Genomic DNA, 23592 nt, shown 5'->3' with positions numbered 1-23592 from the left:
CCATTTTTAAGTGGCAACTGTATTTTCATCATTGTACAACTTGAACTTCATTCCTTTTCAAGGCTGAGCAACATTCCATTGAGAGATCCCCCTTTATAAAGGGGCTCCCGGGCTGGGCTGGTAGAGCTCTCAGCCACCACAGGCAGTGACCTGAGCACAGAGTAAGGAGTCCTGAGGCCTCTGCCACCACTAGCTGGTGACCGTGGACAAAATGCTCAAACTCTGAGCTGACTCTGCCTGTCAATGTCAAGGTGAGGCTCTGACAAGATCACAGACAGGTGCTGCAAAGGCTGGAGTGCATCCAGGTGGGAGGTGCCTGTGCTTGAGAAGGAGCCCAGTGTTCTGCCCCTGGAAAGTCTGAGGCAGGAGCCCCAGGACCCAGGTCCACTGGTGCGGGCGCAAGAGCAGCTCCTGTCATTCAAACTCCAGCTCCGCGTCTGGCACAGACAAAACCCTCTACACTCGTTAACTCAGGAGAGCCTCAGAACAGCCCTCTTACCATTACTGCTAGCTCTCAGATAACCACATCGCCATCGTCACCATCATTAAGAACACTGAGCCCTGCCCGTGTGCCAGGCTCGTTCTAAACAATTTGCACATATGGACTCATTTAATCCTCATACAACCACCTATCTTTGACTTTCCAGCTAAGGAAGCAGGCTCAGAGATACCAAGTCACTTGCCTGAGGTCACCCAGGGGAGCCAGAATTCAAATCGAGGTCTATTCTACATCCTGCTCCTAACCACGGAGCCAACCTGCATTAGCTGCGTGGACGCCGGCCTGGGGATGGGAGTGGGGCTGCCAGAAACGGTCCTCTATCTCCAGACACCCAATTCGGAGTGCCCCCCACGACCGTCCTGGAAAGCTGACCCTCCAGGGCCCCTCCCCCCACCCAGTGTACCTCGATACCAGATGACCCGGGGCGGAGGCACCCCGGACGCCTCACACGCCAGCACCACTTCCTCCCCGACGGCGGCCAGCACCACCGCATTCATGGCGGAGACGGACGGTGGGTCTGTGTGGGGAGCAGATGGGGAATTGGGGACCAACCCGCAGACTCCCTAGAGAGAGAATGCAGCTGGGGGAGGGGCGGCGGGGACAAGGTGGGGCTGAGCGCCTGCCTCCTCCCCATCCCCCACCAACCGGGACAGTCACCCCAGAAAGATGTAGCCTCGGCTGGTTTCTAAAAAGCCAGTTACTCCCGGGACCAAACCCGTTTTTGTTCCTCATTGATCTTGAGATAAAAGCCGAAATCCTACAAGGTTCTAAAGGGCCCTACAGGGGCTGCCTGCCCCTCCCCCGCCCCCTCACTCCAGCCAGCCTCCTTGCAGCCCCTTGGGCAGCCCGGACTCATTCCCACCTCCAGGCTTTTGCCCCACCCCATCCCTCTGCTTGGAACGCTGCTCCCATTCCCATCTGCGGCAAGGGTCTGGTCCTGTGTGTACCAGCCGTTTCCCTCTCTGCCCGGGGGCACGTCACTCCATCACACCACCCTGCTCTGCACTCGTTCTAGTACCTTCACCATCTGAAAGCACCTTATTTATCTGTTTGCATGTTTGCTTTGTGCCTCCCCATTAGAATATAAGCTCCACCCGGATGGGGACCCTGTGTTCACTGCTGTAGCCCCAGTGCCTGCCACACGGTAGATGCTCAACAAGTATCTGGGGATGGGAAGGAGGGAGGGAGGGTGGGCTGGAGATCCTTCTCCTGCAGATACCCTTGACCCAAGTACCTGCATAGTAGAGGGTGACCGTCTTCTCGTCTGTGCCAACGTCATTAGCAGCCTGGCAGCTGTAATTCCCAGCATCCTCTGGGGCCACGCCCTGAATGATCAGGGTTCCCTGGGCATCCACGCGGACTCTGGAGTCGTGCCATGAAACATGTTCAACAGCAAGGGGCTGGTTAGGTGGGGTCACATGGGGTTGCCCCAGTCATTTTTAATAACAAATTAACTAACGACATCACTGGTGACACCATTCTACACTGACCGCTTGCTCTGTGCCAGGCTGTGTGTTCAGCACTTTACGTATGTTCTTTTTTCATTCATGGGGCTCAGAAAGGTACGGTGACTTGCCCAAGGTCACACAGCCTGAATGGCAGAGGCAGAATTCAAGTACAGGTCTGTTGGATTCTGCAGCTGTAGCTCCTGACCCCTGAGCTCACACTGTCATGTTTCCCAAGTGATCTGTCTCCTCAGCCTCAAATCATCCCAGGAAGAGGGCAGGGCAAATGCTACTCCCCCATTTATATTAATAGTTAAGAAGACTAAGGCTCAGAGAGGTCCCCTGGGAGTCCACCTGTTCCCAGTCCCAGACCTCCAAGCCCTGAGCCCTCACCTGCTGTCCTCTTGCAGGGCATGACCCTCATGGCTCCAGGAAATGTGGGGTGCAGGGTATCCAGAGGCCGAGCAGCTGACCCTCATCTCCATGCCCTGGGAAAAGCGCTGTGACCTGGTGTGGATGCTGACCTGTGGGGCCTCTGTAGTTCAGAGAGTGGACAGGTGGGGAGGAGCTTGTCAGAGCAGTTGTGCTGTCCCAGGCACCCAGCCCTGGGCCCCCGGCCCCTCCCGGCAGCCACAGACGGTGTAGACAAAGGAAGCAAAGGTCCCAAGGGGCCTGGATCCTTGGGAGCGGCTTGCTGGGGAACTGGGGAGTGTTGCCAGGCAGCCTCCCAGGCACATCCCCAGGCTACACGGGGACCTGAATTCCCAATAACCCCCAGTGGGAGGCTTGAGCTCCCTGGATTTCTGCTCTGAGCTGAGCACCCTGAAGAGGCTTAGGGAGCTGTCCAGATGCCAGGGCTGGAGACCTGAGTGGACCTCAAGGTCTGCCCAAGTATTGGCTGCAAACGTAGGTTCTATCCTGGCCCTCGGAAAGCTCACAGTGCAGCGGACTTGTCACGCTCAAACAGACATCGTGGGCCATCTCATCTAGACACGGCAAACACGCCCCTCCCATACCAGCGGCCTAGATATGGCCTCAGAATCCTTCTCAACACACTCTAGGCAGTCAATCAACAGTCACTAGCATAAGAGAGAAAACTTGTTCCAACACACTCACTTTTACACTTGGGGAGATAGCACCCCAGGGAGGAGGATCTGTCTAAATCCTGGGTGGACCTAAATCCTAGGTTAGTACCTAATCCAGGCACCAACACTCCCGACGTGGGTTCTTCCCACTGCCTCCTCCACCCCCATCTGGTCGGTGCTACCCAACCCCTGCCAAGGACGTCTGATCTCTGGGCTTTCGGAAGTTTCCACTGTTCCATCTCTGTCCTGCATATTGAGAGGGGTAGGTAATGGAGGTGTTCAATGGCAGGGGAAGAGGACAGGACTCAGTGAAATTGGCTTGGCCTACAGCAGTAGAAATTTAGGTCAGATATGAGGATGAACTTCCCAACAGTGAGAACCACTACACTTACGCTGGAAGGCTACAGAATCGTCTTCCTCTGAAGGTTGAGAAAACACTGAAAGGGCTGACATTGCCTGCCAGAGGTGACGTCTGGGCAGAGAGATGGATTGATGGGCTTTGGAGGGAAATGCTAGGTATTGTGTTGAATTGGGAGGACAGCAGCCTCACCTCGCACCAGGAGCCAGACGGACGCCCTCGTGACCCCGTTGGAGTTGCTGGCCATGCACTGGTACCGCCCGCCGTCACTGGGGGTGATGTCCCTGACCTCCAGAGACAGGTTGGCCAGCTGGGTGACTCTGCCCGTCGAGGTCGACAGGATTCGCCAGTCCCGGACCCACGTCAGGTTGTAGGGGCCCTCGCCCAGGACCCGGCAGGACAGAACGGCGGTCTCTCCAGAGGACACGGTCACGTTGGGGACAGGGACCACCTGCGGCGGGGGGTCTGCAGGAACAGGAGTACAGGAGGCACTGAAGGGTTGACACAGGGAGGGGGCCATCCTGCAGGCCCTGGTGGTGTCCAGACCCCAGAGCCCACCGCACTCCTCAGGACACATCAGCCAGCAGAGCAGTTCACCAGCATCTGCTCACCATGCCCGGACGGCGCCACCCCACGGCCATCACACACCCGTCGAGGGGGCTGCGTGCATGCGTGCGTGTGTGTGCGCATGCATGCGTCTGCACATGCGTGCGCACGCCTACCTTCCACACAACACCCAACTGCGATATTAGCAAGAGCTACACCACTCTTCACACCCTTTGAGCCAATAATTCCGCCCTGGGGGATAAAGCCTCGGAAATCACCCTCAAGAGGGAAAGAGTAACAAGTACAGAGCGATTCTCTGTACAAGTAGCAGCCAAATGTGGAACTAAGGAAGGCCACTGCCCCAAAGGAGGGAAGAGCTAAGAAACCCACACTCTCAACAAGAAAAGGTGGTAAGAAGTGGCAGGTCAGAGGCCGTCTATCCAGGGACAGTCTGCAGGACCTGCAGGAAAAAAGCTGGATCCACATGTCAATGACCATGATGTGCAAGTATACGAATGGGGAAATTTGACTCCGGACAAAATTAAGTAGTATTAAGGCATTACTTACTATTCATTTTATTAGGTGTAATCATAGAATCTTTATTATATGGGAAAATCTATGTTTTTAAAAGAGATACATACTGAAATGTCAGGATGCCTACAATTTAGTTTAAAATAGTTTAGCCATATCTGTGATAACCTACAGGAGAAAAGAATCTAAAAAAAAGAATGAATATATGTATAACTGAATATACATATATTCAGTTATATGTATATAAAGAATATATTCAGTTATATGTATAACTGAATCACTTTGCTGTACACCTGAAACTAACTCAACGTTGTAAATCTACTACACTCCAATAAAATTAAAATTTAAAATAAAATAGTTTGGCCATAAAATGAAAAGGCAAATATGGCAAAAGATTAGCAATCATTAAGTCTAATAAATGCACGTGCAAATTTCCTTATACTGTTCTACTTTTCTGTACTTACCATTTATAGTAAAATATTTGCTGACCCACTACAGTGTTAGATGACAGCAAATCAGGTTGTTTTAAGTACGTGTAATACTATCCCATTTTTGTTAAAATGCACACATAGATAAAGGTCTGAAAGAAAGTAAATCAAAATGCTATCATTTTGATAGAACAGAGGGATCACAGGTCATTCCGATCTTTTCTGCTGGTTTATATTTTCCAGTCTTCCTACAGGGAGCATGCGTGATTTTGTGTGAGTTTAGGACAACTTAGAGTGGCTGATCTCTCCCTGTTCGTTGGACCCCTTTTCTTCTCTTCAAGGCAGCTTAGGTTCATCATTTTAAAAATAAAGCCCATTCATTTTAGGAGGGTCTGTGGCATTGCCAGCCTCCCTGAGCTCAATGGTGCCACGGCGGCGGGACCTGGAAGCATTAAGGGTTGGGAACGACGGGATGGACGGCGGCCCCTGTGAGGGCCTGGGGGCTGGCCAAGAGGTCAGGGGTGGGATTGAGGCTGGTGGCGGGGGACACAGCCCGAGCTGCAGCTGAGACTCACAGGCCATTCATGGGTGAAACAGCCCAAACGGGGAGGGGGGGCGGGGAGCCAGCAAGCAGGTGCAGTGTGGGCATCAGACTCTGGATGACGGACAGACCCCAGCAGCTGGCTGGCATGCTTGCCCACAGATGGAGAAACCCTGGGAGGAAACCCTAGAGGGAAAAATCAGGAAGGGGGTGGGGAGGGGATACGCGGACAGGACCAAAGGGACAGACCTGTGACGACAATCTGGGCCTTTGCTCGTCCGGCCCCAGCCCTGCTGACCGCTGTGCATTCATATGTGCCTTCCTCAGCCTTGGAGGCCCGTGGGATCTCCCAACTGCTGTTCCCTGACCCCCTGTGGACAAAGAACAGCTGGAGACACACAGTCGCACAGCCCCCAGTCAGGGTCCCCCAGCCTCGTCCAGACACTGGGGGGCTTGGTCCCCTGAATCTTGCCCAGAAGGGAGGTCGCAAATCCTCCTGGAGACTTGGTAAGAAGAGGCAGACGGCCAAGGACATGCCAATCCCATGATATGCTATGTGACTCTAAGTGCCTTCCCCTCTCTGAGCCCTGGACTTCCAACCATAGCGGGGAGGGTCTCAAGAGGGTCCTTCCTGCCCTGACCAGCACAGAGCTGGGCCTGCATGGGTTGAGTCTTCAGAAGCTGAGGAAGGCCCATCCCATGAGGATGGCCCAGCAGCAGTGGGAGCCTCAGGGAACCACCCTCCCCCATCCCTGGCCAAGCTGGGAGGTGCCCAGGAGGACAATATGACTGAGACCAAGGTCCCACTCCTGCCACCCACCCCCCTTAGATCCCTCCAGGGCATCAGGTCCCCAGGAGCCCTGGGGCTGGGAACAACGGGCGGCCCTCAGCCACTCACTGAAAGTGCCTCTCCTCGCCCAGTCTGGCTCCATCCCGCCGCAGCTGTAGCCAGAAGGGGAGGGCGCTGTGCACAGAGCAGGAGATCACCAGGGGCTGGTGCAGGTAGCCGTGGATCCTGGGGGGCATGCTGACCAGGGGGGCACCTGTGGGCAAGGACCAGCACTCAGGATTCCTCCAGTGACAGAGACCCACAGGGATGAGCCCGGGGAGAGAAGGCCGGGATACAATCTCTGGCACCACCATCCAGTGGTCACCAAGAGCAGGTTGCGTCGCCTCCTGAAGCCTCAGTTTCCACCTCTGTAAAATGGGGTTAATTGGGTTACTGACCTCATCGTGTTGCTGTGAGGAGTTGGTGAGAGATGGGGTGTGGAAAGCACCTGGCACATGCACGTGGCAGGACCGGCTCCGTCAATGAAAACTCATGGGGTTTTTATGGTTTGTGAGAAGCCTGGCCAGGACGGACCAGCCTGTGCCACCATTTTAGCAATTCTGTGGGGCAGAGAAGTCAAACCAGCCCTGAAATCTGACGAAGTGCTACCCAGACAGGACTCTCCAGGGGTGTGGGTAGGGCTGTGAGTCTGCTTGTCTGGCTGGAGGGTCAGTTTTACCCAAAGTTGTGGGAGGGAAACCTTTTTTATTGAAAAATAAGCATACTTGGAGCATGGCTGTGAATACAAAATTCACACGCATTTTTGAGATAAAATAAGAGACTTCCATGAAATCTCACAGCTTGGGATGAGCCTCTTGGGAACCCCATCAGATGCCACTGCCCCCCTCGCCTGACCCTGGCCTTGGGGTGATACATATTCTTTCCTTGGCTCTTGGAATTACTTCAGTGGAAAAGTCTGAGAACTGTCCCCCAGGGTCAGTCTTGGACTGTCAGTGCCTCACTGGGCGATCACGGACGTGTGCTCAACCCTCGCACTGCCCTCTTCCCCCATCCCCACCAGAAATGCTCCGAGGCTGAGGCAATGTGCCAGACCTCCTCTGAGCACAGAGCTGGAGGTGGGAGGGCGGCGGGTGACATCATGCTACAGGCTCCCTGCCACCTCCCAGGGGAGAGGGGCGTTGGGCCATCCAGCCACGTCCTCAGCTGCGCGCACAGCAACCACCACTCACCCCCACGCACTGGAAGCCTCTGCCGCGCCAGCTCCGGCTCCTTCTTTCTTGAGCTCAAAGAGCCCAGCGACCTGAGGCCCCGCCCTCCCCACCCCCATGTCTCCAAACCCAGAGCCTCCTGCTCTCAGTCAAACTCCCAGCCTCCCAGACCCGGAAAGTAGGGGAGGCACATCCCCCCCCCCCGCAACCCCACCTCCACACTTGAATCTACAGCTGACATGGAGACCAAAAGCCAGCGCTAAACTCAAAACTCTGGGAGCCATCTGAAAGAACAGGAGAGAGAAACGGAGGCTGCTGAAATTGCTTCCTGAAAATTCCTCCTCAAAGCTGTAAAGGCTAAGGGAGGAGAAGCCCAGGGGCCGCAGCAGGGGAGTGGAGGCCAGGAGACTGAAAGAAGGGGTCCCAAGCCCCCGACCCTGCCCTGCCCCACTCGGGTCCTCCAAGTCCTCCACCTCGCCACCGGCACATTGGCACCCTCCCTGCATCCTTAAATGAAGTGGGATGACCCCCAGCAAAGTTGGTGATGGAATGCCAGTGTCATCCACCTCTGAACTCCTCCCCGCTCACTGCCAGGGGAGGGGGGAGTGGGCTGGAAGAGGGAACGAAGCCCAATGAGGAGGCCGATGGCCAGTGAACTCAGACCCCACCCCACCCCAGGACCAGAGGCAGATCTGGAAAGCCAAAGACTTTGCCCTGACTTCTGGAAGCTTCCAACCCGGATGGTGAGACCTCAGGAACACACAGGAAACCAGCAAAAGCCACACACATGGGAACCAACACAACATGACCTCCAATGACGTCACAGTAACAGCAGCCGTGTGGAGGGCCCTGGTCCACGGTTCCCACGTCCTGTGTGCAGCCTCTTGAGTACCCAAGAGCCGTCTTGTTATGTGCATTAGCTTATGGAACCCTTCGAGCAACCCTATAAAATGGGTGACCTCGGCTTCCCCAGCTATAAAATGGGGACACATCTCAGAACTGGTGTAAGCATTCAATGAGCTAACGCATGGCAAGTGCTTGGCCCAGGACTGTCCCACGGAAAGTGTTCAAAATGGTGACTAGATTAGTATTACCATGATTTTGACTATGATAGTAATTATGATTAGGGAAGGGCATACCCATACCCACTGCCCTGCCCACTGCTGTGTCTACAGTGCCTAGTACCATGACCGACACAAAATGAATGTTGAATGCACAGGTGGATGGATGGACAGACAGATGGATGGATGCATGGATGGATGGATGACTTTGCAGCAAATCCTTCAGCTGAAAGCTACATCTGAAGCATCTCAGTATTTGGCATAATGCCTTGCAGAGCCTGCTGCCCAGAGAAGTTTAATGAAAACATATTTCCTAATCTAATCCAATGTAATCTAATCAGGAAAGCCTTCCGGAAAGAAATGAGCCTCCAAGGGAACCAGGGAGCTGGGGGTGGTAAGAGCCAATGACTCACCTGGGGCCACCCCACCGTAGGAAACTCCAGAGACACGGAGGAGGGGGTTTCCCTCATGGTCCTTGCCCTTCACCTTGAGGTAGAAGCGCTCCTGGGGGGTGCGGAAGGGCGGCCCGCCCCACAGCTGGTGCGTGGATCCGTTGGAGAGGAGCCGCGTGGGCAAAGTCAGGAGGGACCGCCCTGAGCTGTGTGAGAGCTCCATCGAGTCCAGGCGGCCGGGCGCCTGCAGGCCTGTGGAGTTGATCACCAGGGAGATGGGCACCCCTGCAGAGGGAAGGGCGAGGAAGGAGATGCTGCCATCTGTGCTGGGCTCCACGATCCTCCCCAAGCAGGGGCTCTAGGACCACAGTCAGAGACCAGCCTGCTTGGCCGGCCGTCACTGGCCCCCTCACCTTCTCTTCCCTGGGCTAACTAATGCTGGGTGGGATAAGCAGAGAAGCGGGGGCTTGCTACTGTCCGTGGTCCTGAAACACCAGTGTCCCTCCAACCCATGGCTTCCCATGGCTACATCCCCTCCACTGTGCAGACTGGGGTGCTCACTGAGCAGAACTGGGAAGGGGTACCCCCACCCCTGCCCCGCCACTAACTCTGGTGCTGGCTGCCATCAGGCAGGCTCTGGGACCGGCCGAGGTGAGACACACGTCCCGGTTTGGGAATGCTGACTCCTGCCCATCCTTTCCCCATGTTCATCTTTCCTTTGGTTTCCTTTTCTATCTTGTTGAAATGTACTTTCCACACTATCCCAGGACAGACAGAACTGGACTTGGGTTTTATAATCTCCTAAGTTGATGTGGGAACGGTCAGGTCGCTCCCTTTGCAGATGGCTCTTCATTGTTTTTTTTCCTCTCACTGATCATAAACCGGGGACCAGAGGATGTGGTCCAGGAAGTGCCTTCAAATTTTTGAAAAAATATCAAACAATCTGGAAGGGGCATATACAAATCTAGAAGTCCAGATTCCTTTGAAAAATCAAGCGTGTTAGTGCTGGGCACCATTCCCACGTTGCAACAAGCAGCCAACGGCGTGTAGCAGCTGTTCCTGTGACCCAGGCCCCCACTGTCCAGTTAGCCACAGCCTCGCCCACTCCCTGGTGCCCCTGGCACTGAGACCAATCGCTATTTATCATTTGCAATTGCCCTGCTGTTTCTCTGTCCCTTTTGGATGTCTGGGACCCACATCTTTATCAAAAGCAGAAACCAAAGAGGGTCACAGATGGCCCCCTTCACCCTCTTCCACTGGAGACTGGCCAGTTTTCAATCCCCACTGTAGCACTTCACGTAGGGTTTCTTTTCTCTCTTGGCTTTAGAATAGGAACTAAGCTTCTCTGCCTCGCGCCCTCCCTCCTACTGGCAAAAACAAACACGACATGAGCAAGCAGACCCCTTTTCATTTTGAAGATATTACTGCTGGTCCTGGCGGGGAAACCTACAAGGGCTGACAAGAATGACAGACATTAGAGGAGATACAGACTAGAAAGAAAGCCCCAAGGATCTAGCACACACCATTTTGGGTCACTATTCTGTGGTCCAAAGTTAGCCTGACCTGGTCTAGTCCCCCCCATCTCTGTTCAGCTGGTCCTAGCAAAATCCTCTGGATGGACCCGTGGCAAGACACCATATTTTCCAAACTATAATTGGGACCTTGGTCTGGCTACCAGATGGCATTTTCTGGCATGAAGCTCTGGCACCCTGAGCCAGAAGCCTCTGCCTGCTCGGGGGCCCAGCCTTCTCCAGGTGGAGCCATGATGGGGTATGTAGGCAACCTCAGAACCCAGTGGGCGGCTTCTCATTGGAAAACTCATCCTGCGCCTCCAACGTCCCCCCAGGCTATCAGCCTCCAGGGGCATCTGGATGTCCACCAGGACACTCGTTCCCTTGGAGTGAGACACTGGTCCCCCTTTCGGGGAAGGTGTCCACTCAAGCACCTCTGAATGTATTGCACCGGCCTGATGTTCACTGGAAGACGTGGGGCTCTGGACAGACAAATCTCGACAAAGAGCAAGGGGAAGGAGTAGCAAGGGGGACTGCGTGAGGTCCTGGAGGCCTCGGGGGGCAGGGAGGAAGTTCTAAAGGTAAATGGTCCCACAGTCACCTGGGCTGGAGCCGACAGAGGGAGTGCTGGCCCTGGGCGCAGTTCACTGTGATGTGACAGAGAGGCTGGACCCAGCCTCTGCAGGCCCGTTCTATAGTCACACACTCACGGCTCCCCCCAGAGCTCCCCCCACTTCCCAAAGGCGAGCCCCACCTCCGCGGAAGGCGGCCCTGAATCGCCCTGGGGCCAGGAGCACCGTACCTTGCAGGGGCCACTCGATGGTGTGGTTGAGGTCCAGGGAGGGCTGAGTGGAGAAGCCAGCTCGGAAGTCGATGTTGCTGATGCCCGTGATCCTGACCGAATGGCGGCCGCTGCTATAGACCTAGCACAGGCCCAGGCCCACGTCACCGGGGCATCCGAACCCAGCACCCCAACTCCAGGCAGGAGGCGGGCGACCTGACCCGGCCTGGAATCGGCAGCTGGAATTCTCCCGCCGTTGCATACAGGTGGGCAACTTACCTGCTCCCTGGGGGCCCAGCACGATGCCCCCCAAATGAAGTGGAAGAAACCCAGCTAGAGCACTGTCCTGAGCGGCACTTTCGAAGCTGCCCTGCCTTTCCCACTACCACCGCCCCCAACACCCGCGGGTCTGGTCTGTCCCCCTGCACGTCTAACCCCTGCCTTGCCTTCCCCACTGGCATGAGAGCTCTTGGCTCAAAGATGCTGAGTTTGAAGGATCGCGGTGCCTGCAGCACACAGCACCGTGCCTGGCGCCCAGCAGGGGCTCCATGCGTGTTTGCCTGATCAGCAAGGGGCATATCCTCCTGAAGCAGCAGCTTGCCCCATCCCAGGGTACTTTGTCAGGAGCCCAGCCTGCCCCCAGCACCTTGCAGATCAGAGCAGACCCTGCTCCCCTGCCGGCCCTGCCCCTCTGAGCCCAAGGTCACCCTTGCTGCTTCCGTGCACTCTTCACAGGACAGGGTTCTGAACCACGGGCCAGCTCAGTCACCCACCTCTGGACACTCAAGTGGTTTCTATAAGCCCTTCTTAGAAGTTCCCTAACTAACCCCAAACCACTCCACTTCCTCTCACTGATGCAAGGCAGAATACTCCTCCTCTGTTCTTGACCCTTTACTTCTATTGATATGCCCACATCACTATCCACGCTCCAGCTCTCAGCTTCGCAGGGCCCCAGGCTCCCTGGGGCCAGGCAAGAGGGAGGTGGTATCTCAGGCCGGTGAAGCTGGTCTCCCCAACCCCAGGAACCCAAGGCCCCCTACCTTGATGGACCACAGCCCAGGATGCTCAGGCTTAAAGGCCACAACCTTGGCCGAGTCAGGGATGTTGAGGAGCACGTTGAGGCCCTCGTCCCTCTGCAGGATCCTCCCTGTGGAAGCCCCAAGGACCACTTAGTCCCCAACCATTTCCTGGGGGTGACAGAGGCCCACCCCATCCCCTGGAACCCACAGCGCTCCAAACACCAGCCTCGGGCTTCCTAGAGGAACTGACAAGAGGCCTTTGGTGGTACCCGGGCCTCTACCTTATCCTGATCTCCATCCTCATCCCTCCCCAGGTGCCAGCTGTACCCCTGGCCTCTGGACCTGAATACTCAGGACATCCTCAGAGCACCATGGGACCAGGAGACCGGGTCCAAATCACACTGACCCTGGGCGACCCGACAAGTCACTCCACCTCCCAGAGCCCCAGCTTCCCATCTCTACGATGTGCCACTAATTCTTGCCCCCACTGACTCTCCAGGCCACTGAAGAGTGCCACTGAGAGAACACGGGGAAGATGCCACGTGATCCTTGAAGCCCAGGGACTGTCATTATTTTAATTCCCCTAGCTGGGCTGCTAATGGCCTTCCTGCTTCCTCACCTACCACGGGTACCCTCTCTGCCTTTCACTTGGCATCCCCCCTACCCTCCTTGCTCCTGGAGCCTTGTGTCCAAACCCCCCATCACCCCAGGGCCTCTCTCTCTGTCCCATTCTGGACTCCTAGCTCAGTCTCAGGGCCAAGGTGGAGGCCAGCCCTGGGTCGCACGTACCCAGCGGGTCTTGGACCTCGATCTCGGGCCCCGGGCCACTCAGGGAGATGGTGACCTCCTTCAGGCTGGGGTCAAAGGGGATCTTCCACGTGTGCTCGCCGCCTTCCTCGTGGTCCGTGGACAGCAGGTGCACCTTGGAGGCCTGAATTGCTGACTCCACCCACTTCAGCACCTGGAAGGCAGGTATGAGAAGCTGACACTAGCAGGTGCCCGTGATGTCTTGCTTGTGTCTGGCCCACAGGAGGTGGGTCCCTAACACGCTGCCAGCTGTGTGCAAAATCTGGTCCCCCAGTGGGTTTTAGGCAGCATACAGGCTTTCCAAGTCACCTGAGGCCACCCCACTCCCCACTGCCCTATACTAGGCCCGATTCACACGTCACTACCCTCTTGGCCTGTGGGCTCAGAACTGTGACACCTGAATGAAGGCATCCAGAGGACTCAGCTGGGACAGAAGGAGCAAAGGGTGCCCTCTGCTGGGAAGACTTCCCTCCTTCTTCACATGGCCAACTTCTGTGACACCCATCACTTCCTCCAGGAAGCCCTCCTGATGCCTCCTACACACTGATGAACTCTGGAGATCCGGAATCTCTCCCAGAGCAATGTGGTTCACCATCCCCTGCCCAAGGGGCCTCAGACCACACCCTCACCTGGACACCATGCTCTCTAAGCAGGACCATGTCTCTAAGCAGACAGCAAAGATAGTCTCCTCCTGACCCTTATCACAACACTGAGAAATCTTATATCCTTTGTTTCTACAACTGCTTATTCATTCTAAAATCTTACTCTTTCAGACAGGTCCCATTGAAAATCAGGAAACAGGTAACTCTCTCTCCAAAATACCATACCACTTATTCTCCTGAACAAGGAAGCAATCAGGTGAATCCGCAACACGGGACACTGTATAATCAATGCCTCTCCAACAAGATAGTGGCATGAAAAAAGGGTGGACTACTCCAGATTTAAGGAAACTTAACAGACATAAGAACCCAATGAAATGCACAGCCCTTGATTAAATCCTGATTTGACATTTTGAGGACAAATAGGGAAAGTTGAATATGGGCTTGGCATCAGCTGATACTAGCAAAGTACTAGTCATTTTATCAGGTGATATTGTGGGTTACGCTGGAGTCTATCTTTTTTTTTTTTTTTAATTTATTTTTGGCTGCATTGGGTCTTCGTTGCTGCGCGCGGGCTTTGTCTCTAGTTGCGGCGAGCAGGGGCTACTCTTCGTTGCAGTGTAAGGGCTTCTCACTGCGGTGGCTTCTCTTGTTGCGGAGCACGGGCTCTAGGCGAGTGGGCTTCAGTAGTTGTGGCACTTGGGCTCAGTAGTTGTGGCTCACGGGCTCTAGAGCGCAGGCTCAGTAGTTGTGGCACATGGGCTTAGTTGCTCCGCGGCTTGTGGGATCTTCCCGGACCAGGGCTCGAAGCCGTGTCCCCTGCATCGGCAGGCAGATCCTTAACCACCGCGCCACCAGGGAAGTCCCTGTTTTTACTTTTCTATATCTTTGACACTTCTCATAGAAAATTTTTAAGCAAAAATCAATTAAAAGGAACAAGTATGCCTTTACAAGCATGACTTTAGAATATACCTGAGCAACCATAGGGGTATCCTGTTGCTTCCCAGTTCTAATCAACAGGAAGTGACTTCCTGGAATACTGTTCAGAGAAATGTGAAGCCACATTCAGCCTCAATTAGGAAAAGGTCTGTGATTGATTAGCAATGTCTGCCATGGATCTGGAATTAGAACGTGGTGTCTGGCGTGCTACACATTGGCCATCCTCGCTCTAAATGACAGTCCTCCAGCTCTGCCTACCATGTGATCTTCCATGGAAGGGAAAGGGAACAGAAGGGAATTGGAAGAATTGCTTGAGATTTGGAAAATGAATATGTTTTGGTCAGACTGAGCTGGAACATATACACCTAGATTTTACAGCTAGATTTCAGTTATCACTGGACAAGAATTCTGTGTTCTGAAAACTCCTCTGTTTTTATATTTGGAGCTACTTCATTCTTCTGTTTTTGCCTAACTTTCTAAGTGATGTTTCTCTTGAAAAGATCCCACCTATTTTGGTTAAGAAATGAGGACAAGGCTCTTTGTCCACGCGGAGGTAGACCAGAAGCAGCAGCCAAGGCTCCCAGCTAGAAAGGCAGACAGAAGCTGGCGAAGTAAGTGAGGCAGCTCCCCGACAGCAAAGCAACAGCTCTGTGACCACTGTCCTCCTCCCCCGGGGCCAGGCCTTGTCAGGGGTCAGGAGGAAATCAGAAATGAGCAAAGCTGCCAGGAGGTGGTGGCAGCACCAGTTGACAATTACCCAGACGAGTCACACCCGCTACTGTGTTGCAACTGTCATTACAAGCTCTTTCTAGGATTTTTTGATGGAGAGAAGATGCCCAAGAGCTCAAGCTACTGCACGGAGAGGGCTGAGATGGGACAGGAAGACAGCGACCCCATCAGGAGGCGGCCCGCCCATGAGGGCTGCCCTATAAGCACATCACCACTCGGGAGCTGGGGGTGCTGACCCTCTTGCCCATAGCAAGGCCAGACGGCTGCAGGCCCAGGCCTGGGGGCAAAGCCTTCTGGACCTGGCGATGGCCCGGGGACTCAGAGAGGAATCGAGGGAAACTTCTGAGCAGAGAGCCTTCATCACGCAAGCTTAATGTTTATTTGCGAAGGTAATGGCTTCCAGATGCTAGCGGGACAGGGGGGGCCTGGGAGCCAGCAATGCACTGGGGCTCATCTCTGTTGCTGATGGGGAAGGAATGAGAGAACCTGGCGCTGCTACCCCGGCCAGATGGTTGCCGCTCAGCCGTTCACAGCAGATAAATCATTCCCCGAGGCTCCTCCCAAAGCATCTGATAGTCAGGGTGAGGAAGCCGAGAGGGGAAGCTGGGGATGGGGGCGCCAAATGGGCCTCAAGAACCACAGATCAGAAAACTGAGGGTCTTTGACAACTGGGCGCCACGGGGCACTGGGCCCAGGCTCTACCTTCCTGAGAACCTTTTCCAGAGAAAGCTCTTACCCTTGAGGGGGCTTCACTAGAGCTGGGGTGTGTGTATTCTGCGCTCCACACAGAAGCACAGGAGCTGGAGGTATGCCCACCATTAACCCTCACCCAGGGCTCCCTGGTGCCTGGCCTCATGCAGAGGTCTTCCTCCTACCCTTGTCACCATCTCTCCAGGCAGTAGCCCTCATAACCCAACTGTGCACCTGAGGAAACAGAGGCCCAGAGAGGTTAAGTGCTGTGCTCAAGGTCACACAGCAGACAGGTGGCAGAGCTGGGGTCTGAAGACAGCATGTGACCTTAACCCCCCCACCACCCCACCTCCCCTGGGAAGGGTCCAGGATGAGGTCATCTCCAGGGCCTGTGTCTCCTGATCTGTTAATCCAAACCACCTGTTTATCTGACCTCCCCTCCCCCTTACTGTCTTAGAGGGCAGTTCACCTTTCCCCTGGTTAATGCCCAGATTCTGAGCAATTTGTCATATTTGTACCTGCTGGTGCTGGACAGGGAAAGGGTCCGAGCCCCCAGAATGGGACTTCCCAGGAGCCCAGAGGGCTTCAGGATGATGGGTTTTCCCAGAAATTCTGACCATTCTGTTGGAGCTGGGGACAGGACGCTGAGCTGGGTCTGAGCTGGGGGGAAGCCTGTGGGAAAGATGTGCTGGGGCAAGGAGGCTCTTGGACCTAGCTAAGTCCTAATTAAAAATGCACACCTCTGGGGACTTTCCTGGCGGTCCAAGGGTTAAGACTCCGTGCTTCCAACGCAGGGGGCATGGTTTCGATCCCAGGTCGGGGAACTAAGACCCCACATGCTGCGCAGCATGGCCAAAAAAAAAAATGCACACCTCTGGGACAGGCCCGAGGGGTCACACTGCCTGCCTCCCCTGTCCGTTGAAGGATGGCAAAAGCTACAGATTACCCCTCCCAGGGGGAGGGGATCTTCACCTTCCTTTAGTTACTCTGGAATCTCAAAGGTGGAAAAAGCTAAACGCCCGAAAGCACAGAGACCTAAGCTTGACGGATTATCTCTCGGCGCCCAGCACCTAAAGCTGCACCAGCGCAGAGCAGGTGCTCGATAAATGAAGGGAAGAGAGAACGCAAAATGTGTCGTTCCTGCCATGCTGGACACACTTTGAAATGGTCAAAAAACTGACTACACAGGCAGGGTTTGGGGGACTTTTGCAACTTCTTCTAGCCGGAGCCCCCTTGGCTTGGGCAAAGGCACTGTTCCCTCTCCTGGGGGGATGACCACAGCCCTGGCTGCCCCGGCTACTTTCCCAAGCTTGCCAAATGTCTGGGGACATCTGGAAGGGGCCAGGTACAAGGCATGAAGCTAACGAATGACAGAGCTCTATTCAGGGAGGAGAGAGATCCAGGTCCCTAGCCAGGGGCAGCCAATCCTGGCCATCGGATGTCCTACCACGTCAGACGTGTCCTGCCCGGCCAGGCTGCCACGGCGGAAGGCTGGCACCACGGCCAGGAGCCAGGGGCTCGCCCCAGGTTCCATGGCTCGAGGGAGAGGCTAGGAGAGTCCAGCCCCACACCTGAGCAAGCGGTCCTCCACCGACCCACCCAGATGCCTGACATCTGATTTGCCCCAGCAGGAACCCAGTTCCCGAGCAACTTCCCAGATAGGACACCCCCAAAACAAGGACCAAGCCATCATTCCACTCTGAAATGCCTCCCACCCTTGCCTGGGCGGCTTAGTGCCAGAGCAAGCTGACATGCCAAAAGAAATAAATCCTAATGTGTAGCAGAGAACCACAAACGCCATCTTTCAACAGGGAGCGAAGGCGCTAACCTAAACATGGCCCTGGAGATCATAAATATACAACATACCATACCCTCTCCCGGAGGCAAGAGCAGGGCTGGCTGGAGGCCGCGGTGGCCTCAGAGGTGCTGTTCCTCTCATCTTTCTCTTCCTCACGCACAAGGGACTCCGTGTCATCCATTCACCAGCTACTTACCAAACACCTGCTCCATGCTGGCGGCTGTACCAGGCGCTGGAGATACAGTAGCAAACAGGAGCTTAAGGGCCCTGCCCTCAGGGAGCTCACAGCCTAATGGCATTAAATAATCGCAGAGCTGCAAAATTACGATTATATAAAGCAGTACAGAGAGCTGGGAGAGGGTATGAAAGGAGACTTAATCTTGATGGGAAATCGAGGAAGGTGCATTTCAGCTAAGACTGGGAAGATGAGGAGCCAGGGGAGGAGGAGCTGGAAAAACAAGCCACACGAGCAAAGGCCCTGGGGGAGGAAAGACACGGGGCGTTGAAGAAAGAGCAGAGAGGCCAGCAGGGCGGCAGCAGCGGGCAAGGGGGAGAACACAGGCGATAGGCTCAGAGAGGCGGAGCTCAGATAACGGTCTGGACCTGTTCCAGGGGACAATGGGGTGGGACCTGTTGGTCAGATTTGTTTTAGAGGATCCAGTGGGATGCAGGAGCCGGCTCATACAGGCTCAAGAAAGCCGATTATGAGCGTCACTTCCCATGCTCTGCGACTTCGTGACGGCAGCTTGAAACCAGCCAAAGCAGGAGTATTTACACCATGGAAGCGGGCATTCTTGTTCCTTCCAGAGAGAGATGGTTGTGAAACATTTACCAACATGCCACTGGAAGGATCCCTCTGGCTCCTGGGGAGGAATGGACGTGCTGGGCAGAGGGAAAGCGGGGAGAGACCTGAGCCACTGACGGAGCCTGGAGGGGAGGAAGGGCAGGCACCTGGTCCAAGACCGAGATGAGGACGCAGACACCTGGTCAGCGCTGGGGCATTAGCAGCCCTGCACATCAGGCTTCAGGGCCAAGCAAGCCTCTCCCTGCCAAGTCCCCAAGCTCGACTTCCTGTCTCAGCAACACAGTCCGTATCTGATGCCCCCCCCCCCATGCTCCTCCATCCACTCCTGGGCTCCTCGACCCTGGGGAGAAGCTCCCCCTACACCCCCACTCTGCCAGCCTTTGTTAGATCTATCCTACCAGCCTGGACCTCCTGGGGGACCCGGGCTAAAACCCAGCGCGCTCCTTCAAGCCCCAATCTTTTTACCGGCAAAACTGAGAAACCCGCAGCACCTGCTTTTGGGGTGAGTGAGAGGGTTGGGCCAGATGATGCCAAAAATCCCTGAGCACCGGGCTTCCTGCGCTTCCTGCTGTGGCGTGAGCGCTCAGCACTGCTCGTCCCTGATGGCAAGCAACCCATGGGCCGAGCCGCCCAGAGATGCAGCATGTCAGGGCCGGCTCACCTCGGTCACCCGCTCCCTGTCCAAGTGGAACACCTGCCCGGAGCTGGCGGCAGCAATCTCCTCGTAGGCCAGGTAGCCAGGATGAGTACGGTCACCACAGTCGCCCGTCAGCACGAAGACCACCTAGAAGAGAGACAGGCAGCCTGGCTCACGGCTCCTCTGCCACCTTCTACAGGTGTGAGTAGCAGGGCCAGAACCAGGGAGGAGTGACCTGGAGAAAGCCCCTTCCTCTCTCTGGGCTCAGGCGATGCATCTGTAAAATGGGAATGATAAGAGTTCCCACCCCGTGGGGGTCAGGACTCATGCAGGTCACGTGTTCATCACAGGGCCAGGAATACAGTAGGTGCTCGATAAATGGGAGCCGTTATCAAATCTACGAGGAAGGGAATGGAAATCGACTCTGCTCCAAGTGGCCCCTGGAGGCCGCAGAGCTAGAAGAACCTTGGAGAACCCGAGTTCCTTCTAGAGGGGAGAGCAGAGAGGCGTCCCAGCCCGTGAGGTCTTTCCCAAGGATTCCAGCGGGCGGGCCCTCCTCCCTTCCCTGCACACATCTCCTTCCCAACCCCTCTCTGTGAAAGCAAGAAGCAAAAGCCCCAGCACATCTTCCAGACCCTTAGACAACGGAAGAAGAATGGCGGGGAGCGCAACGCCAGGAGGAAGATGGATTGCCCAGACTCTGGCGGGGTGTGAAGGGAGCAGGGTGGTGTGGTCTTTATCAAAAATGGGTCTCGCCAGGGAGGCATGCGGCCTAGCGGACGGGGCGGGAGCATGAGAACACACTTGGACTTCACAGCCCAGCTCGGTCAGCGGGCTGGTCGGCACTGCTGGCGGAGGCCGGACCCAGAGAAGCACCAGCTCAGCTCTCCGGCGCGGGGTGGGGGTCTTGGGGCGGCCCTCGGAGACCCCAGCTTCCCCAGCACCCCCTCGTGGTGGCTCACCTGTGACTGTTTAAGCTGCAGCAGCTGCAGCACCTCGTCTTTCTTGTGGTAGTCCTTGGCGCGGGCGTCCGAGAAAACGTAGATGAAGGAGCCGGGGTTGGCGACCTCCACGGCAGCCTTGATGGCCCCCATGCTCATCTCTGGGCAGTCCCCGCCTCCCTGCAGGACAGGGCAGGTCAGCGGCTGCCGCCCACCTCCTCGCCGTGGGGACCACCCAGGGAGGTCGGGGGTCCCCTCCAGTGGCCTCTGTCCCGCCCGTCCAGGGTCAGGCCAGGGCCCCAGCCACTCCCTTCCCTGAGACACAGTGTAGCATCCAATCCGCTTCATCTCTCATTCATTCACTCATTCCTTCATTCCTTCATTCACTCACTCATTCCTTCATTCCTTCATTCACTCATTCACTCATTCATTCATTCACTCACTCACTCATTCCTTCATTCCTTCCTTCATTCATTCACTCACTCATTCCTTCATTCACTCATTCACTCATTCATTCATTCATTCACTCACTCATTCCTTCATTCACTCATTCACTCATTCATTCATTCATTCACTCACTCATTCCTTCATTCACTCATTCACTCATTCATTCATTCATTCATTCATTCACTCACTCATTCCTTCATTCCTTCATTCATTCATTCACTCACTCATTCCTTCATTCACTCATTCATTCATTCATTCATTCACTCACCCATGCCCGAGCGACACGGTCCCTCCCACAGAGTCTGGATGGGAGGCTGACTTTACACTAACAAGCACAACACGAGCATTTAGTTACCATTGTGAGGAGTGCTACCAGTGGGATAGGAGGGATGGGAGCCACCGGGACATCTAACAGACACGCCAAAGAAGCCACGTGTTAGCCAAGGCTTGGAGGATAGAGGGGTAGAGGGGTCGCCAGGAGAAGGAGAGGTGAGGGGTGGGCAGAGGAAAACATTCAAAGCCGCCTCCTCAGATCCTCTCTGTAACCCGCCCTGGAACCGATTCCGAATAAACACACAGCCCTCCCCTCCCCGCCCACCAGCCAGGAGCTCTCTGCCCCCCCAGGTTCGCACACCCAGCATCGGAAGCAGGGTGTGCACGTGGTAACTTCAGTAAACGCTTCTCTCTTTGGTTCACTCATCCCTTCCGTGTGCCGGGCCCTGTTCTGGGCCCTGGGGGACTTGGCGGTGAGCTAGACCGATCCGTGGGGTCCCTGCCTTCAGGAAGCTGGGTCGGGGAGACATATGCTGAACCAGGGTGTTCAGTGTGGCCCAAAAGCCGAGGAGGCCATGGGACGTCTGACCCAGTCTCGGGCCAGGTTTTGGGGGCCTGAACTGACCCCTCTTGAATCCTCCCTCAGCTACCACATACCCCCTCCTTCCAAGCCTGTATCCATGCAGTAAATAACAACCACCTTCTACATGCCAGGCACAGGGAGTCCTGTAGGTACTTGGTTCACTGAATGAAGGAAGGAAACGCCCAAAATACAAAATCTGCAGGATCCCCAAGCTGGGGGGCAGCCCCAGGCAGAGCTGGGAGGCAGGTCATAGCGGTTGCAGGAAGCACCACCTTGGCCCCCAGGTGGGGCAAAGACCTTGGCCTCTGGCATGGACTGGGCAGAAGGACACAGAGGGCCAGCAGCCAGGGGCGGGGCAGCCTACCTGCACGTAGAGTTCTCTCAGCTCCCTCTGAAACACCGCTGGGTCGGCCGTGAGGGTCACCGGGCCAATATCTGCAGGGAAGAGAGAGAGGACCAGGTGGGCTTGGACCCCCAGACGCATAGCCCCCGTGGGCTGGGGCAGCAACTGCATGATGTGCCACCATCAGAGGGGAGAGGAGCTGAGGCCTGGACCTCAGAGACCTCCACAAATGGGGAAGTGGTAGGGGAGCAGCTTCCAGGGCTGCCAGGGTCAGATCTGGAAGGGAGGTCAGGCCACTTGGCCCCCTGCCTGCTCCAAACTGGACCCAGAGTTCCAGGGGAGCACAGAGATGGAGCAGGGGGCAAAACTCCAGTCCCGCCCCCAGACCCACAGTTCCCGATCTTTTGTGACTATGACTCCCCTAGAAACCTCCCCTCTACCAGCCCACCCACCCCCTGCATCAGCGGGAAGGGAATTCTGGGAAGACAAAGAAACAGAGAATTGAGCAAATAAAGTTTTGGACCACAGAGCAACTGGCCGACACCAGACTGACCAACAAAAGTTAAACCTTCCAGAAACTCCATCCATATATTAGCTCACTTGAAAAGAGCGGGATTAATTACAAGGGCGGATCCCAAATGTTGGCGAGGATATGGAGCAACTGAAACTTTCACGCACTGCCGGTGGGAATGCAAAAACGGTTCAACCGCTTTGGAAAACAAATGGAAGTTTCTACAAAGTTAAACGTGCACCTACCACAGGATCCAGTCTTTCCACTCCTAAGTATTTACCCAAGACAAATGAAAACATACGTCCACACCAAGACTTGTACTCAAATGTTCATAGCAGCTGTTTTCACAATAGCCCAGAACTGGAAACAAGCCAGATGTCCATCAACTGGTGAATGAATAAACAAACTGAGGTACATTCGTATAATCAAATACCACTCAGCCAGAAAACGGAACGAGCTACCAATACAGGCAACCAGATGGATGAATCTCGCAGACATAATCCTGCACGAAAGAAGCCAGACACAGAAGAGTGCCTACTATATGGTTCCATTTACAGAAAGCTCTGGAACTGGCAGAATTAATCAAAGGTGAAAAAAGTCAGAACGGAGGTTGTCTGTGGGATAGGGACATCCAAGGAACTGTCTGGGAAGGCAGAAACGCTCTATATTGTGATGGAATGTGGGTTCCACAGGTGTTATCTGTTTGTCAAAAGTGTAAAGCGAAGATTTGCCCATTTCAATGTATGTTAATTTTACCTCACAAAAAAAGAAACATAAAAAATGATCATCGTTGAGTGGGGGAGTGGAGGGTGGGAGGAGATATAGATGAAACAAGAATGGCAGATTTTTTTTAATATTTGGTGATGCTGGGTGATGGGGATATAGGGATTCATTATACTATTCTGCTTACTTTGTATATACTTGAAAATTTCCCTAATAAATAGTTTTTTATTAAAGAGCAGTAATTGAAAGCCACAGCTAACATAAGACAAGGCTACCAGTGCACTGAGAACACGGCCAGAATTCCAACTCGCCATGTGGACGTGTGCACAGTGCGGGTTTTGCAAGATGATGTGGACATCAGATTTCTTCAGGAAATATTTCATTTGAGTCCTTGGTGACAATTTTTAGTTCAAAAATTCTAAATTTCAGTCACCCTAAAAAAAATTCCCATACTTGGCAACTCATCAACAGACCTTAGTCCTTCTTAGAAAAGGAAGCACATGGCATTATCCGGCATTCATCCACCATTACCAAGGAAGGGTCTGGACACCAGCTCTTCTGCTGTATACTTT

The 23592-nt window shown here is 54.8% G+C and overlaps 1 protein-coding gene across 1 annotated transcript in view; it reads right to left on the bottom strand.

Moving 5' to 3' along the window:
- Nucleotides 1-23592, bottom strand: part of HMCN2 (hemicentin 2) — a 153430-nt gene that overhangs the window by 111379 nt on the left and 18459 nt on the right. The window contains 13 exon segments of the mRNA XM_036856498.1: nucleotides 903-1016; nucleotides 1734-1861; nucleotides 2338-2479; nucleotides 3580-3852; nucleotides 5683-5804; nucleotides 6332-6476; nucleotides 8906-9169; nucleotides 11198-11318; nucleotides 12217-12323; nucleotides 12985-13156; nucleotides 19224-19346; nucleotides 20162-20320; nucleotides 21808-21878. Coding sequence (XP_036712393.1) covers nucleotides 903-1016; nucleotides 1734-1861; nucleotides 2338-2479; nucleotides 3580-3852; nucleotides 5683-5804; nucleotides 6332-6476; nucleotides 8906-9169; nucleotides 11198-11318; nucleotides 12217-12323; nucleotides 12985-13156; nucleotides 19224-19346; nucleotides 20162-20320; nucleotides 21808-21878 — 1941 coding nt within the window.

Source organism: Balaenoptera musculus, chromosome 6 (assembly GCF_009873245.2).
Source record: "Balaenoptera musculus isolate JJ_BM4_2016_0621 chromosome 6, mBalMus1.pri.v3, whole genome shotgun sequence".
In the NCBI taxonomy this organism is placed as follows: domain Eukaryota; kingdom Metazoa; phylum Chordata; class Mammalia; order Artiodactyla; family Balaenopteridae; genus Balaenoptera; species Balaenoptera musculus.
The sequence above is the reverse complement of the archived record's forward strand: the minus strand, read 5'-3'. Positions and strand labels throughout refer to the sequence as shown.